We start from the raw sequence: 15,522 nt of genomic DNA, 5'->3' as shown, positions 1-15,522 counted from the left end.
TTACTTTATATATTTGTTTTTTGGCGGATAAATTCGGAGTCCTTTATGTTTCTACATAATGAAATGCGCAGACGATTTTTTTTTCGACAGTGAAATATATTTCTTTAAGTTCACGTTTTATTGTTTTTATTTATTTCTGAAAGAACATTAATTCATTTTTTAAATTATGCTTTGGCAACTGGGAAAAACAAAGTTTTTTTTTTTTTTTTTTTTTTTTGATTTGATGTGTTTATTGTAATGAGCTTATTAATTTTAATTCTTTTTGAAAGCGATTAAAGACATTTTTTATATGGAAAAAAATATTCGCTGCTTTGCTTAAAAGGTGCTGCTAATTTATTTGTTCGTTTATTTATTTTACGCACATAATTCTTTTGATAAGCGAGGCATATTTTATTTCTAGATATCAACTTAAAATATTGAAAAAATAATTTTTAAATAATTTGCAATTTTAGCTAGTTTTGAGAATATTGATCATATAATAGAAGGCCTATATTGGTGTACGGGAAAGTAGGCTTGTTTAGTTCTGGACGGAACTTCTTCGTTACTTCATCACAACATATTTAGCCTATTAACAATTGAAACATAAGGCTATGAATTGTTTATTCAAGTAAAAAAAGGCATTTATATCATTTTATAAATAAGGAGAAAATTGCACATTAGTGCATCTTACTTACTCAAAGCTCGTAGTCTGGTGAGGGTAAGGGATGGGCATTTCCCGTGCACGTAGGTGACGTCACATTTGTAGATCCCTTCGTCTGCGACTCCCAGGTTCCGCAGATGCAACCCGTCTCTGGGACCGAAATGGGCCCGTCCTGCGAGATCCCCCATGGGACGGGAATGGGTGTCGCTATACAAGTAAACTCTGCTCCAGTCAGCAGTTTCGGGAAGGGAAGGACGCTTCGTCCACGTGATGACGTAGACTCTACCACAATGGACAGTGTCTACCTCACATGGAAGAACTACTGATGACCCTACTTGACCGGATACCATGTGCTCTCGACCTGAAATAAATATTGCTTTAAGTATTCAAGTATCATCAGTGCATGAGATAAATGTATACCTAGGATGATTTTATAATCAGTAAACTTTTTAAAACCTTATAGTTATTGAAGCAGTGTGGATTGCACATATACGATCAGAAACACGGGGGATTTTTGTTTAGAATAGTGTTGCATTTTTGACTAAAAAGTGGCACATGAGTGCAAGAAACGGAATAATGCTATAATACAGCTCATTCTGATCAACAAATGTGCTTTTATTTAGGGGCTATTAAACGTATTTCCCGTCATTAAAAATTACAACCATTAGACGATGTAAATCACCTTATAGATTAACGGCACCAGTAACAGACAAGGGTCCAGTAACAGACAGTCGTAAGTTTGGATTTAAATATTAAAAATTTATGCGGGTAAAACTGGTGTTGCTGCGACCCATGGATACGGTGCAACCATCTAGTGTTATCAGAGAGAATTTTATGAGTCAGTTGGTACCTACAAGGTAGTTGTGGAAGCTTATGAACAGCTACCACGAGGTGTACCGGTGTTTCATGTTTATTTGAATTTAATAAGGTTTTAGAATTAAAAATAAAGAATTTTTGCACATTTTGAAGAGAAAACGGGAGATCTGTCCGTCACTTCCTCATCAATATTTGTTACTGGGAATCATCAGTATTGTCGGTGTCTGTTACTGAGAGTCGGATCTTTTTTCGAAATTGAGCAAATAAAAATAGAATTAACTAATTCAGAGGCTCCAGAAGCAGTCAAACGGTAGAAGAGATGTAGATGCATGAAAGAAAAATAGTTTTAAAAGTCTAGATACATTAAAAGGCTCAGAAAATTGTTTAACCCTGAGAGCGATGTCTTAAGCATGTCTGTTACTGGTGCCGTTACCCTAGTGTTAAAAAAACATTTCAGAGGATATAACAGACACATGGTGACGTATTGCTTCTTTTGACTGAGCCAATGAAGTAGGTCTATCTCTATATCCACGTGAATTTACGTAGCCCCTGCAAGTGAAAGACACAAGATGTAAGATCCGGAAACCATTAGAGACATGCAAATCATCAAATAGGGACATGGATGTCTCCCTATTGACTTTATTTTGTAATAACCCTAAATCGCTAACATGTGAGAGAAAATGGTTTAAAATGAATCAACATGCAGCTTCTCCGAAAAGAGCCTTAGTAGACTTCAGTACCACCTTTTTCCCCTCACCTCAGAAAAGCTCAACGCACCTAAAGAAGTTTTCACTTCAAAAATTACAAAACTGATGAACATAGTTCCACAAAATTAAACTCAAGTAAATGAACAAAAAACAGAAAAAAAGTGTACATTCTACCTAGCTAAAACTATACAGATTGAATTATTCTAGAGCCTGAGAAAGAGTAATGGCATGTTATATATATTAATTATACATGTTATATATATTAATTCTCACAATTAACCCCTATTTTATAAATTAGTTTTAAGCTTTTTTAAATTAGGTTTGAATCCATCAAAAATTTGTAAAACGATGTATATGTGAAAATATAGATAGATGTGATAACATATTCCGTGTAAAACACGCACACACAGGCAAACACACACACACACACACACACACACACACACACACACATATATATATGTAGAGACGGGTAATCCAGTTGTTAAAAGCGAACATTTATTGTAAATTGCAACAAAACACATTACCATTAAAAGAAATAAATATAAATTAATCAGTTCCATCTCGGAATAATCTAACATTTACACACAACACATCAATCCAGATACCGCGCGCTAGCCAACTCAGCTGGAGCCTTTTAAATAAACTTTGCCAGATTTGCATGCGCTGTTTCTCTGAGTTTAGGCCGTTGCCACAGACTCCCTCACCAGTCTCACAAGACCATTGGGAGACGAAAACGTACTTTGCGGCCAAACCTTGTTGTAACTCCAGGAGTCCTTGGATTGGAATCTCCAGCAATTAAAAATGCTGGTTTTAAGCGATCGATGTGAACGATCTTTTCCTTGTCGTTCACCGAAATCAAAAAGTTCTTGTCCATCCTCTTTAGGACTTCATAAGGCCCTTCGTATGGCGGCTGCAATGACTTTTTTACAGCATCCAAGCGCACAAAAACATGTGTACAGTTTTGCAGATCTTTAGGGATATAAATCCGTTGTTGACCATGCCGAATAGGAGTAGATGGACTTAGCGAGCTAATCAGTCTTTGAAGACGTGCAACGTAGTCAGGCATATCAGATAAAGTTTTTTCTTCATACAACTGTCCAGGTAACCGTAGAGTTGACCCATAAGTCAGCTGTGCCGCGGACGCGCCAAGGTCTTCACGTAACGTAGATCTGAGTCCCAACAGCACTAATGGAAGTGCTTCAAACCAATCGGATTTGTAACACATCAAAGCTTGCTTCAATGGTCGGTGCAATCTTTCCACCAGACCGTTACTTTGGGGTCTGTACGGCGATGTCCTTGCTAATTTTATGCCAAGCATCTTTGATAGACTCGTAAAAAGTTCAGATTCAAACTGTCTGCCCCTGTCACATGTTATCCTTTGCGGAGTACCAAATCGAGAAACCCATGATTGAATGAAAGCACGAGCTACCGTTTCTGCTGTTATATCAGTAATTGGCACAACTTCAGGCCACCGCGTAAATCTATCCACTATAGTCAAGCAATACTTAAAATTTTGAACTTGTGTTAGTGGACCTATTATGTCTAAATGAATATGAGAAAATCTCTCATCCGGAACTAAAAATTGAACTAACGGGGATTTAGTATGCAAATGTACTTTAGTCTGCTGACACGGAACACAAGCTCTGCACCAAGCAGTTATATCTTTGTTTATATTTGGCCAGACATATTTGCTATCGATAAGACGTTTTGTAGCACGTATGCCGGGGTGAGACAAACCGTGCATTGTATCAAAAATTTTACGCCTTAGAATTTGCGGAACAAAGAATCTATTATAATTTCCTGATGTATCACAATATAGAGATTTATCGGTACCAGGCATAGGAACTTTAGCTAATTTACCACTGTACTTAATTCGTCCCTCTAAAACGTCCTGAAGTTCTTCATCCTCAGATTGTGATTTTTCCCACATTTCTATATCATCTAGAGATGAAAATGTGATCTCCGATATTCGCGATAGGCTGTCCGCAACTAAATTTCCCTTGCCAGGTAAATATCTGATATCCGTAGTAAATTGAGATATGAAATCCAACTGACGGATAGTTCGGGGGGAGGATTTTTCATGTTTCCGCCGAAATGCGAAAGTTAGAGGTTTGTGGTCTACATACAAAATAAATTTCCTTGCCTCTAACATGTATCGAAAATACTGAATTGCACTATATGCTGCCAACAATTCTCTATCATAAGTTGAATATTTACATTGAGTAGCCGATAGTTTCTTTGAAAAAAAACCTAAAGGCTTGGGACCTTCGGGGGATAATTCATGCAATACACCACCCATCGCAAAATCACTGCAATCAGTTGTTAAAGCAAGTTCTGCATTAGTAGAAGGGTGATAAAGCAAAGTCGCTTCCGCTAAAGTACTTTTAATTTTTTCAAAGCTTGTTTCTGAAGCAGTATCCCACGGAATTTCCCTCTTATCTCGTTTTTTTGCTTTAATTAAAAACTTATGAAGTGGCGCTAAAATCACGGCGATATCTGGAATAAAGCGATGATAATAGTTTATCATACCCAAAAAACGTCTAAGTTCAGAAATAGTTTTGGGTTTAGGGAACTCTACCACTGCCTTCACCTTTTTTGGATCTGGCATACACCCCTTACTGTTTATCATATGTCCTAAAAAAATTATAGTTTCTTTCCCAAATTCACATTTTGATTCGTTTATAACGATCCCGTAGTTAAGGAAACGTTTAAAAATTTCTTCTAAATGCTTTTTATGCTGCTGGTGATTTTCACTCGCGATTAAAATGTCATCCAGGTATGGAAAACAGAAATTCAACCCTCTCAAAACCTCATCCAAAAAGCGTTGAAATGTTTGTGCTGCTGAACATAACCCGAAGTTTAGAAACGGAAATTCATATAACCCAAAAGGTGTTATTATAGCCGTTTTCGGAATATCAGGGGGGTTCACAGGAATCTGGTGATACGCCCTTATTAAGTCAACTTTCGAGAATATTTTTTTTCCTTGTAAAATGCTAACACAATCTTGAATATGAGGAATTGGATATTTGTCCTGAACTGTTATACGATTTAGTGCTCTGTAATCGCCAGTTGGTCTCCAGTCATACTCGCCTTTTGGGACCATATGCAAAGGACTAGCCCAATTACTTTTTGACGGTCTACAAATCCCTTTGTCAAGCATATATTCAAATTCCTGTTTAGCTATTTGAAGTTGCGTTGGGTGTAACCGACGCGCTTTAGCTGAAACAGGGGGTCCCTCAGTCGGAATGAAATGAACTGTATTATGTTTCATTACCTTTTGTGAAAGAACATTAAGTTGTGTAATCTCAATATATTTCTTTAACAATTCTTGATATTCAGAATTCCCATAAATTGTTTTTACATTCGGAACCTCGCAAAATATCGATCGACCGCTTGCACTAAATTTAGTCACCGGATCTAAAATACGCCTTTTCTTTAAATCGACTAGCAATTCAAAATGCTGCAAAAAGTCCGCCCCTATTATAGGCTTTGTAACGTCAGCTATGATAAACGGCCATCTCAATCTGCGTCCTAACCCGAAATCTAAATTTAATAACTTAGTACCGTAAGTATTAATCCCAGATCCATTTGCAGCGTACAAAGTGAATTCTTTTTTTCCGCTGTCTAAATTCAAAAAGGATTTTGGGTAACAAGAAACATCACTACCTGTGTCAATTAGATAGCTCGTTTGAGTTAAAATATCAGTGATATACAGTCTGCGACTAAATCCTTTTTTAGTAAAAGTCATAGAAACTTCCGACGATTTTGAAAAATTTGAAAATTTCGCTTCAAAAGCGCATGGTTTTACACATTTGGTAGCTTTGTCTTTAAATTTAAAATGATACCAACATAACCAATTATTTCGCTTTTCAGCTCTCAAATTAAATTGTTTACGGCCCTGAGATCGATTTGGAGACCTTGAGCGACTGCGTGTTTTTACAATTTTAGTAAGTTCGTCTACTTTCAGTTGCAATTGTTCCAACTGCATTTCAGTACTAGCAGTTTGGTATTTAAAAGTTTGCTTATCAATTGAGTTTACAACCAACCCAGTATATTCGCAAATCTTGTCTGCCATTTCCGCTAACTTTTCTAAATTTTCAGAACTGACCGCTAAAATTGTTTGCACTGGTACCGGTAACCTACGAAGCCAAATATTTTTTAAAAAATCATCGTCTACATGCCTCTCACTTAATTCTTTCATTTTTCGTAATAACATAGATGGAGATTTGTCACCTAATTCTAAGTCTTCAATTAATGTCTTTACTTTACGACTCTGAGAAAATTCGAACTCCGCTAACAATCTTTCTTTAAGTGCGGTGTATGGTTTTTCTGGCGGCTGACATAAAATATCGGTAGCATGAGACAAAGTTTCTGCATCTAGCGACGCAACCAAATGATCGAACTGCGTTTGTTCAACCGTAACGCCAGCTAACCTAAAACTAGCTTCAAGTTGTACAAAAAATAACTTCGCATTATTAGGCCAAAAATTAGGTACTTTTACAGAAACCCTATTGCAAGTTAAGTTTTCAGCACTTACTTCCTTTTGAGTCAAATTTAAATTCTCTTTTGTTTCCATACTAACATGAAACAACTTATAGTTTAGGTACAATGCTACACTCAAGAACCTCAAAGGACACATGCACAGAAAAGCAAGACAGTTGAAAAAAATTGAAGTTTTTCGTCGAAATAAATTACCTTCCGGCGAATTGCTGCGACCCATTCTTTCTTGAAATCATTTCGCTACCAACTGATAACTGCGTGTTCAGGTCACCAATGTAGAGACGGGTAATCCAGTTGTTAAAAGCGAACATTTATTGTAAATTGCAACAAAACACATTACCATTAAAAGAAATAAATATAAATTAATCAGTTCCATCTCGGAATAATCTAACATTTACACACAACACATCAATCCAGATACCACGCGCTAGCCAACTCAGCTGGAGCCTTTTAAATAAACTTTGCCAGATTTGCATGCGCTGTTTCTCTGAGTTTAGGCCGTTGCCACATATATATATATATATATATATATATATCATTCAATATTTAATATACTTCATTTCGAATAAGCACCGACGAGCTCAAGGTGATTATCTGCTCTGTCCATTTCTCTCTTAAGTTAATAATCCATTTAATCGAGCGTCGTCGGTTACGCATATCAATGCATTGTTCGGCACGAGTCGGCGATTCTGGTGTTTTAGAGATTCTTCTATTGCTTATCTCTGATCCCACAATTGCCGATTGGGGCTGTTAACGAAGCACACTTTATCAAGTGCGTGGAGATATGTCATCCGCTTTATCTCGACGGGTATTAAAGATATTAATGGAATGAGAATGGAAGTGCTTAAAGTAGTAAGTCGTTTATGGCTTCGTACGGTTTAGAAATGAGCGGAGAGAAAGTGGGGAGAATTAAGTAGTTTTTTCTGACCTTATGTATATATTTTTAATGATGCAAATTTGCCAATCATTATTTGATTACAATACGTTTGCATGACTTTTTTTTAATACAACAGTGAATACGTTTAAAAAAAATAATAAAAAAAAGAGCAATGCATACCACGTAATTACAATCTACGAATAGTTTTAGGAGTAAATAAGAATTTAAATTATTGAAGGGCTCGGGCTGAAATGTGAAAAGCCACAAGGAATGACTTTTCGATCAAAAATTTTGTTTCTCAAAAATAAAACTGAAATAATAATGACAATGGATTATGTCAATTCGAGAACAACATTTCTGGTTTCAATATAGCAGAACATTGAATTGGTAATACCTTTCACAAATTCTGCAAATATTTTTTATAAGTTGGAAATTAGCTTTCTGAAATTTCACATCTTATGGCATATCACATTCTTGTCCGAGCCCATCCATTTTTTGAGCAATCACGATTGCTTATTGCTTTCATTTGACTGTTTTTGGCGTTCTATCATTTTATTTTCCCACCGCCATCCTCCGCACCATCACCGTCGACCGGCTCTCACGATGCTGCTCCTATAGGGAAAGCCGTCTCCAGGTTGCATCCATGTCCTACACACACGCGCATACATACACAACTACACACACACACAAGCACATACACCTACATACACCTACACATATACACAAACACATACACACACAAACACATACACACACACACAAACACATACACACACGCATACATAGACACCTACACATACACACACAAAAACATACACACAACTACCCACACATTCATGCCTGCACACAGACACAAACACATATGCCTACATACACATACCCCGCCCCCACGCACACACATTCATACACACAACTACCCACACACTTATGCCAGCACACAGATACAAACACACATGCTTACACACACACACACATACCCTATACACACAAACACAAGCGCCTACGTACACACACTCGTGAGTGCGAAAAACATAATTTGATTTCAAGATGTTAAAATTCAAATTAATTTTTTTTGAGTCTGCCTTCATTTGTGTGATACGTAAAATCACGTGTCGAAAATAATATTGATTGCATAAAATAATTAATTTCCAAAGGTTCTGATTTTTCCCAGTTTCAATGAGTAGAACATAAATGATTTAATGAGCAGTTGTTGTTACATATGAAAAATAATAAATCAAGTGTATCCCCCCTCTATTAAATTAGCTTAACGTGCAAAAAATTCTAGAAACTTTATAAAACTTGGCGAAATAGTTCTTACATTCTTATCAATGAAATGAAGCATCGTTTGTACGTTTTTGAAGGGGCTGTATGAAAAAAGCATATAAAAGAAAAACGTATTGCGTTGTTTGGAAAGTAGTTTCGTTTTTTCCCCGACAGTAGTTTAAACCTAGGCCTTTCTAATCGACATAACCAGTTCAATTTGAAAAAAAAAAATCTTCTAACGATCACTGGCGTTGTTGTTCATTGTTTTACAACATCTTTTTGTGTCTTTACTAGCTTCAATTCGCCTTCCAGAATGAGGTGTCTTTTCAACATCAAAATTGCCGAATCAAATTAGCTTTGGTGCTGGCGTACTATCAATATATATTCCCCGTATACATCGGCTATTTTTTATTTCTTGAAGAGAAGTTTTGCCTTTTCGATACCAAAAAGTTAAATACACTAAAAATTCTGCTCTATCTCTTCATATTTGAAAAATCACGAACCAAAATGTACTGCGTAGACTCATATGGACTTTTGGACAAGTTAAGTCTTACCACATAAGCTGTAAAAATGTGTTACGAATATAGGATAGAAATGCAAAGTTTGGTATGAAAAACTACAACGAAACCTGGCGAAAAGAAAACGAAATTATTTTCTGAACAACCAAATATAATTGTCGATATATTTAACGTGTATTAGATTCTACAGAAACTATTTCAAAAAAAAAAAAAAAAAAAAAAAAAAAAACCCGCATAATTTATAAAAACGTATGCAAGAGAAAATTATAAACGGTGCTTCACTACACCTTCCACGTGGGTTTTTTTATTTATGTTCAGCATTTTTTTTTTGATACATTTTTCTCAAAACACCATTTGCTGCCGCTGTACTGTTTGCTGGACATTTTCTAATGGTGCTTAGAATTACAAAATTAGAGGGTTTCTATTACCGTCTTATGTAAAAACGTGTTAAAGAATATAATTTCCATGTTCTTTTTCCCAAAAATGTCACTTAAAACTATGATCTAATGTAAGTAAACTTTTGCTAAAAATAAATAATAACTCACACAAATTACAACTGATGTTTCCAATAATTTCACACACACACAAAAAAGGCAAAAACCTCTATAAATATTTAAGATCGTAATTTAACGTAATGTTAAAAAAAAGGTATTAAAAAGAACAACGCCGTAAAATAGAAAAAAAAAACACGAAACATAAGTTTTTTTTTTGCCATACATTTATTTTTGATTTATATTAACACTTAATCTTCGTATGTATTTCTGTGTCTACTGTAAGAATGGCTTGCACTATAACTCGATACATCGAAGACGTAATATGACTCATAACCTCCCCCCTCCCCCCCCCCAAAATGTCATTGCCATCAATGGGGCTGTTTCCAAAATTTTAAAAGAATTTTTTTCTGAAAGTGCAAGCTTAAAAACATTGGATTTAACCATTTTTTAAATAATTTGTTTAAGTTTAACATTTTTAATAATTATTTTAATTGGTGCGCAGTTTGAAATTCATTTTTTTACGCTTCAGAACATGACACCACAAATGATGAAATGTCATACACTGATGCCATTAGCGCACAGGACAAATTATCATAACCTGGAAACGCGGTTGACAGCAAAACGTAAACATTCAGCGCTCCAGTAGACTAGCGTGCCAAAGTACATCACTTGTGACGTCATAAAAACGATACTTTGCTTCCAAAATTGGACTTTTAAAAAATTGAGTAATAAATAACTGTTGGGAAAATAAAATCTTTTTCTGGCTCCATGGTAATTGTGTTGCTTACTCTATCAATTTAACTGTCTAAAAGTAGTACTTTTGACTGAGGGAAACAACCTTATTGAATCCTGACTTTTTACTCCAATATATTCGGAAAAATCTTTAGTTCAAACGAAGATTGCGAGAATGAGCGATGCCAAATAAAGATTGTAAAATGTTAGACAACTGCCAGTTTAATTGCTAGTTTATACCTTTTATTTCACGAATAAATAATAAATCAAGTACAGTTAAATTTATGAAAAATATAAGCACCTTAATCTTAATCTATGTATATCAAATATTTTAACTAAAGAGTTAGAAAAGAGCAAGTTAAAAGTAGTCAGCTAAGTTTAATGTAATTTCTAAAAGCCTTTGATTCTATTGATAGAGTAATGCTAGGGATGATTTTGAAAATATATGGCAATCCTGAAAAACTTATAACTATGAGAGATAACTTTGCAGAAAAGTCTAATTGGTTCATGGAAGTAAACAAAGATTCCATAGAGATCTTAAGCACTGACATTGGGAAAAAACGAGTACTTTGCATTGTTCTAATTGCTTGAATAACTGAAAATACGAATAAAGCAGCAAAAACAGGAATAAGATGAAACTGTATTGCAGTAGTGTAAGTTATAGACCTTTACAGTGCTATTGTTTTAGGTTTCAGGAAAATTCAAAGATCTGCTATTCAAAAGGAATATTTTTGAAAACCACCCAGAAAGTGTAGGGTTAAAAGTAAATAAAAACAAGACCCAAACAATGAGAATAAACAAGAGAACTGAAAATGAATTTAAACTGGAAAGTGGCCAAATAGAGGGTGTTAACAGATTTACATTCTTGGAACAATTGTTGATAAGAAAAGAGAAACGGGTGATGAAATTATCAGTTTGAAAAATAGAAATGTTTTTATAAAGTTAACTAACGTTTTGAGGTCAAATTGTTCTGATTGAAAATAATGATTAACATATTTAACTTAATGACATTCATATAAAACTTAATTACGGAAAAGTACCAAGCATGTAAAAAAAATGTATGAAAATGTATGTTTGCAGTTGGCAAATGATGACCAAGAATATTTTCGGCCGCAAATTAAATTAAATAAAAAATACTTTATTAAAAGACAAAGCAATAATCGCTTGCAATTGAATCAGTAGGTTTAAGAAGGGAATAAAGACCAAAAATTTCAAATTTTGTTTTTGCAATCTAAAATATCTCCAAGCTTCAATCTACATGTGGGTGGTAAGAAATAAATAAAAAACATTCTCTAGAGATAGTTATAATGCATTGAATTTAGTGTCATGTGTAAGAAGGAAACAAACCCGAGATTTATTTCCTTCTTAGAACTTATAATTAATTAGTCCGCTAGTTTGCAGCACGAGTAGTTACTCGAACTTAACCAATTGAAAAAACTATTTTAAATATTCACTATATATTCGTTCGTTGTTGGTTTACAAAACGTTTGATTTTTCAGTGTATCAGTCTATATCGTCATTTCCATCAAAGTATGATTAATTAATTATTTATTATTAACTTATTTACTGCAACAATGGCATCGGGAGGTTCCGATAAAGTGTCGGAAGTTTGTGGTTTCCTACAACGGAAAAGAGGTGTTCAAGTTCATAATATTGATAAAACGAAGACATTCGCAATTTCAAAATACAGAAATGTAATATATGAATGTTCAACTGCAGGATATATAATTATTTGTGAGTTCATTGATGGCCCTGTCAAATGAAGTTTTCTCTTGCAAAAAAAACAAGAACTCATGTGAAACTCCCCACGGGTCCAGCTTACATTGCTAAACTTGCAATAAATTCTTTAAAAAAAATGGATGATCTGAAAAAAATTCTTCGTTACATTCCAGACGAAAAGAAACCATTTTACGACGCCATGGTGACTTGGTCTACTACATGTCATCAGGATGAAGATCATTGAATGATTGATTTTGTGTTTTTTCCTTTATAATTTAATTTTTACTTCTCATAATTTCACTTTTTCACTTTTGTAACTTTCATTTAAATAAAGAAACAATTTCTTACTAATTTCAAAAGTTGTTTGCTATTTTTACCCCGATAAATGTCGTAAGCTTTAAGAAAGAAATAAATCCAACAACTTCTACCAGATTTATAAAAATTCTAAATAGTTCCAATATTTTTTTCACGATACTACATTACACTTAACCGAACTCTCAAACCCATGCACAATGCCGGAAACTATTGAATGAAATTTACGAACCTTATACATTTTTTTTTTAATTTTCAAAAACTCGATTTTTGGACTTATTTCCTTTTCAAACCTGTCGATTCAATTAATATGAAGCAAAAAAGATGACGATGGATTGTTAGTGTACCGAGAAAGCGTTCAAGTAAAATTTCAACAGTGGCCTTTAGATAGGGGTCAGGCCACAAAAGCAAACGAGGAAGTTCCATCTCGACTTGGATATGCGTAAAAAAAGGGTCATTCTTCAAAAAACTGTAATTTTTCTGTCACGTGGCTTTTACAGAAAAAACTTTAAGGAACAATTCATCTAACAATGATTTTTAATTTCATCAAAAATATGTCTATTTAAACCTGCCACCAATTTTTGAATAATAATTTTCATTTTAGTATATTTTTGGTTCACAACATTTGAATTCTCACCTCCGTGGCATGTCACACAATTTGTGTGGCTGTTTATGTTGCTTAAGAACTTGTTTAATTAAAAGTATATACTTATTTATTCCTTTCACAAGTGTCTCAAATACTAATTTTGTATGGATATTTATTTTTTTTAAACATTGTGTTTTAGTTCGTTTTAATAGGACAAGAAGACATGTAACAAAATAAATTCTCACCTCCGTTACCTAAGCACGAAATGCCATTCCTCGTTAACACGTGGCAGTAATGACATCAAATTTTAGTTTCCATTATACAAGGGTGCCCCGTTGTTTACTTTCAGCCATAGTTGAAGTTGTGAGATATTTGTCGAAAAACAAAAATATAGATTTTGATTCAAGACCTTAGTATGGTTATTCTGACTTCTCACCTCCGTGAAATTGAATTTCAGGGATGTAAATTAATTTTAAAAAAAGTGAACATGTTTTCATATGCTTAGCATGTTCAGGTTTCAGCAACGAAGAAAAAAAATCCCTGAACAATGTATCTACTAGGCCTATATTAATGGAGAATTCCTCACCTCCGTGACAGACCTTATGAATGTCATTATTTCAGAGGTGAAAATAAATGATGGAGAAGAAATACATCAATAATAGGCATTCTACCAAAATTATGAATTGCCAGTATATTCTCAAATTTACTAAATACTATTTTTAACATACATTTGAAACTACTAACTAAGCGGTACTTTAATTAAGAGGGTTTAATATTACAGTCCGACTAATCACTAAAATAGCTGATTGTTTGCACCAATTAACAAAATTACTTCTTTGATATTAAATTGGCCTCGGTTTTTAAATATTAAAAGTCTTTTTCTTTTTTTTTAATTTCTATGAACAAGGCTTTTTTTTTTGAAATTTATTTTATTTATGAGTTTAATAAGTGAAACTTAGCTGGACCATAGCTTATGTTACTTGTAGCAGGTAATACTTTCATGTAAGAACGAAAAAAAAAGTTTCGAAATTAAAAAAAATATTTGTGTTCAAAAGTCATGTTTTCTGGAGAATGATCCGAAAGTGAAAGTTGGAAAGATTCAGGCAGAATGAGCGAGCTGGCCAGTACCAATAATTTTTGAGGCTGACTTACGAGATGACAAAATATGATGGGGATTTAATGTGCCACTGGATACTGAAGGAATAAGTAAGCAACAAGAGCTATTAAAAGGTTCTTGGCTCAATCAAAAGAGATAGAATAATCTACTGTCATTTGAAACTTATTCAGAAAAGTTTAAAACAAAAAACAAAACAATCACATCTGTGAAATTTATTGAAAGCCTATTGGTACCTATTTTAATTTATACATATAAAGTTGTTTTGAATAAACGTAATACAGCTATTTAAGATCAATGTTGGTAAATTAGCCAAAACTTTAAGTAGAAAAATAAATTGAAAACACTAAATGGCCGTATCAATTTCAATTTGGCTAAGGAAGAACCATTATCACTTCATTCTCAGTAATAATTCCAAAATCATCTATAACAGGCCAATAAAAGGTGTCACTATTCCTATTCGTTCTCTCAAATGCAACAGCTTTTTTTTTTTTTTTTTAATTTGTATCATCAACTTCCAACATTAGACCTTTATAGTTTTCTTTGATGTAAGTTTCACAAATACATAATCACCAGCTTTAGTAGTTTTGTAACTGAACCATCAATTCCTACTAGGTCATCATAGTTGTTTTGAATTTCACAAAAATAAATATTTCATCAGAGTAGCTTTTCTTTTTAAAATCCTCACTATTACGGGGGGATCCAGTTATCCCACAGTGAGAGAGCTCGCTTACCTCTTATTACTTCTTATAGCAAAAATGTACCGGGTAAGTGGGACCCCCGCTTTTAAAGACTTGTTAATAAAATGTTGTGCAAAAATTCTTGTTGCAAATATTCTTTTTAATTTAAAATACTCGCGAAAGTTTGACGGTTATAAAAATAACAATAAAAACTAACCTTGAAACACGTTTTTGAAAAATGTTGCTTGAATTCCCCAAAAAAATATTTTTCAGAATTTGTTTTTTGACTAGGTTCTATGGTCTAGAAAGAAAAATGCACGAAATCCAAATCAAATCAAAAACCAATCACTGTGATCAAATATGACATGATCATTGTAAATAAAAAAACTTGATCCATTTTTGAGTTTCAGGGGGGTGACGAACTTTCCGTAACCAACCGTACTAATAAACATATTTATCTGTTAGATTATATTTAAAACGAAATCAACTGTTTATATAGCTACGAGTGCATACACGCACACAAAACACACATACACACACACACTCGTGTGTATATAGTAT

At 33.9% G+C, this 15,522-nt stretch overlaps 1 protein-coding gene across 1 annotated transcript in view; it reads right to left on the bottom strand.

Annotated features, from left to right (window-relative positions):
• Positions 1 to 15,522, bottom strand: part of LOC129218091 (hemicentin-1-like) — a 116,782-nt gene that overhangs the window by 81,478 nt on the left and 19,782 nt on the right. The window contains exons 2-3 of the mRNA XM_054852288.1: positions 6,355 to 6,599; positions 675 to 1,001 (exon numbers count right to left, since the gene is read on the bottom strand). Coding sequence (XP_054708263.1) covers positions 675 to 1,001; positions 6,355 to 6,599 — 572 coding nt within the window. The remainder of the gene's footprint in view (positions 1 to 674; positions 1,002 to 6,354; positions 6,600 to 15,522) is intronic.

Source organism: Uloborus diversus, chromosome 1 (genome assembly GCF_026930045.1).
Source record: "Uloborus diversus isolate 005 chromosome 1, Udiv.v.3.1, whole genome shotgun sequence".
Lineage (NCBI taxonomy): Eukaryota > Metazoa > Arthropoda > Arachnida > Araneae > Uloboridae > Uloborus > Uloborus diversus.
The sequence above is the reverse complement of the archived record's forward strand: the minus strand, read 5'-3'. Positions and strand labels throughout refer to the sequence as shown.